This window comes from Hypomesus transpacificus, chromosome 12 (assembly GCF_021917145.1).
Source record: "Hypomesus transpacificus isolate Combined female chromosome 12, fHypTra1, whole genome shotgun sequence".
NCBI classification, from domain to species: Eukaryota; Metazoa; Chordata; class Actinopteri; order Osmeriformes; family Osmeridae; genus Hypomesus; species Hypomesus transpacificus.
This window is the reverse complement of record NC_061071.1, coordinates 5759144-5760972: the sequence shown is the minus strand read 5'-3', so window position 1 is coordinate 5760972 and position 1829 is coordinate 5759144. Positions and strand designations below refer to the sequence as shown.

At 43.8% G+C, this 1829-nt stretch overlaps 1 protein-coding gene across 1 annotated transcript in view; it reads left to right on the top strand.

Annotated features, from left to right (window-relative positions):
- The first annotated feature begins 242 nt into the window (after window positions 1–242).
- Window positions 243–1829, top strand: part of ubac2 (UBA domain containing 2) — a 4765-nt gene continuing 3178 nt past the window's right edge. The window contains exons 1-5 of the mRNA XM_047030398.1: window positions 243–405; window positions 929–1053; window positions 1142–1261; window positions 1511–1617; window positions 1735–1829. The exon at window positions 1735–1829 is cut by the window's right edge and continues 29 nt beyond it. Coding sequence (XP_046886354.1) covers window positions 375–405; window positions 929–1053; window positions 1142–1261; window positions 1511–1617; window positions 1735–1829 — 478 coding nt within the window. The 5' untranslated portion in view covers window positions 243–374. The remainder of the gene's footprint in view (window positions 406–928; window positions 1054–1141; window positions 1262–1510; window positions 1618–1734) is intronic.

Here is a 1829-nt window from a genome sequence, read left to right as displayed (position 1 = left end):
AATCCGTGACCTAATAGGTAATCTGCTGCCCCCTAGTCGACAAGGATAGTAGATCCAGTTTATTTTAGTCACAGTAGACACCAATAGCATGAGAATAAAGCCAATTCATTGTGTGTTTATTGACTATTACTGTCGTAAAGCTGGGTAAAATAAATAAAATAACTGTGCCAAAACATCCGTATTTCATAAATCGTTACCTCCGTTTAATTTTGACACGACGAATACAAATTGGGCTACATCAACCACCGTAGGTGCGTTGTCTGTGCTCCTTGTCGCTGTCAACCATGAGTATTTATTTTTTAAGTTGCCCAAGTAGTTTTGAGTCCTCTGTGCCTTAGATCGCCGCAAAGCGCCTTTATTCTGAGATCTGCATCATGTTCACGACCACCGGTTCCCGGGGGCTTTGTAAGTAGCAGCCGCTGATGTTATTTGCACATTTACTTCACTCCAGGCATTCTGGTTGTTGCTAGTCTTACCTTTGCACTGTCATTCATTCCCTGTGAAATGAGGTTGCCTAACCATATATCGATTTGGGGTTTAAATACGTTACAGTCACATAATTTAAGTTAGTTTGATCATGTCTATATTATAGACGTACAATGCATTTGATAAACAAGTATCCATGATGAAAAGCTATAGCTAGCCTAGGTAGCTAGCTAGAAATTGACAGGTAGCAGCAATCTTCCGTCTTCATGTCATCGTTCATTTTATTTCATAGGATCGCAAAGCTAATACTTCAAAGCTAACCCAATAAGTTGCACTACATGAATACATACTAGCTTTTCGTAAATATTCAGTAGTTCAGAATGATCAAGCCTTCCGGACCAATACAGCTGCCGTACTATAGTAACTAGCTAGCATAAAAGTGTCTTACTTAGCTAGGCTACCTTGTTAACTTAACTATTGGTTCATGTGTTGTGTTACTCAGACAAAGCACCGCTGTCCAAGGGCCTTCTAATGGTGTTAAGTGGTCTGACGGTGTTGCTGACGCTACTGCCCCAGTATCACGGACTATTTGCCTACAACCTAGAGGCAATCAAACAGGATCAACAGGTGTGTATGTGTACGCCTCATCTCTCTATGACCTGTGTTTTTTTGTAACCCACCTCTCTCTGCCCTGTGTTTGTGTGTGTCACCCAAGGTGTGGAGGGTGGCCTGTGGACGTCTAATCTGTCTAGACCTGAAGGACACCTTTTGCTGCAGTCTTCTCTACTACAACTTCCGTATTTTTGAAAGGAGGTTTGGAAGCAGAAAATTTGCTGTACGTTCCCTCTGGCCTCCTCCGTCTGTCTGCTTGTGTAGCATTGGTGGTTCGGAATGGAGCTGCAATGCACACTGAGATGGTTTTTATTCACGATTCAGAAACCATACATAATGAAGATGCTTTGTTCAAAGAGGACAGGACAGGCTTAAACATTTACAGTGTGGCTCACAATGTTGTCACAAAATATTCACTCGTATTCATATTCAATATAATTAGTAATTTGTGGTGCTGTCTCTGTCCTTACAGTCTTTCCTGTTTGGGACCTGGATCCTGTCTGCCTTTGCTGACTTCCTGTTGGCGGAGGCTGTCCACTTCCTGTTCGGTCACCAGGTGGAGGAGCTACCATCAGGACTGTGAGTAGAAATGGAGGGCTGTCACTGTGGAGACTCCTACTCTCTTCCCTTGCACTCTTCATTCAAGCCTCGTTGATTCCTCCCCCTCATTGCTGTCTTCCATACCTCTCTCCGTAGCTTGTCCCCTGTGTTCGCCCTCTACGTGCCTTTCTACTGCTCCATCCCCAGGGTTCCTGTCACCCAGCTGCTGGGGCATATCTCTATCACGAACA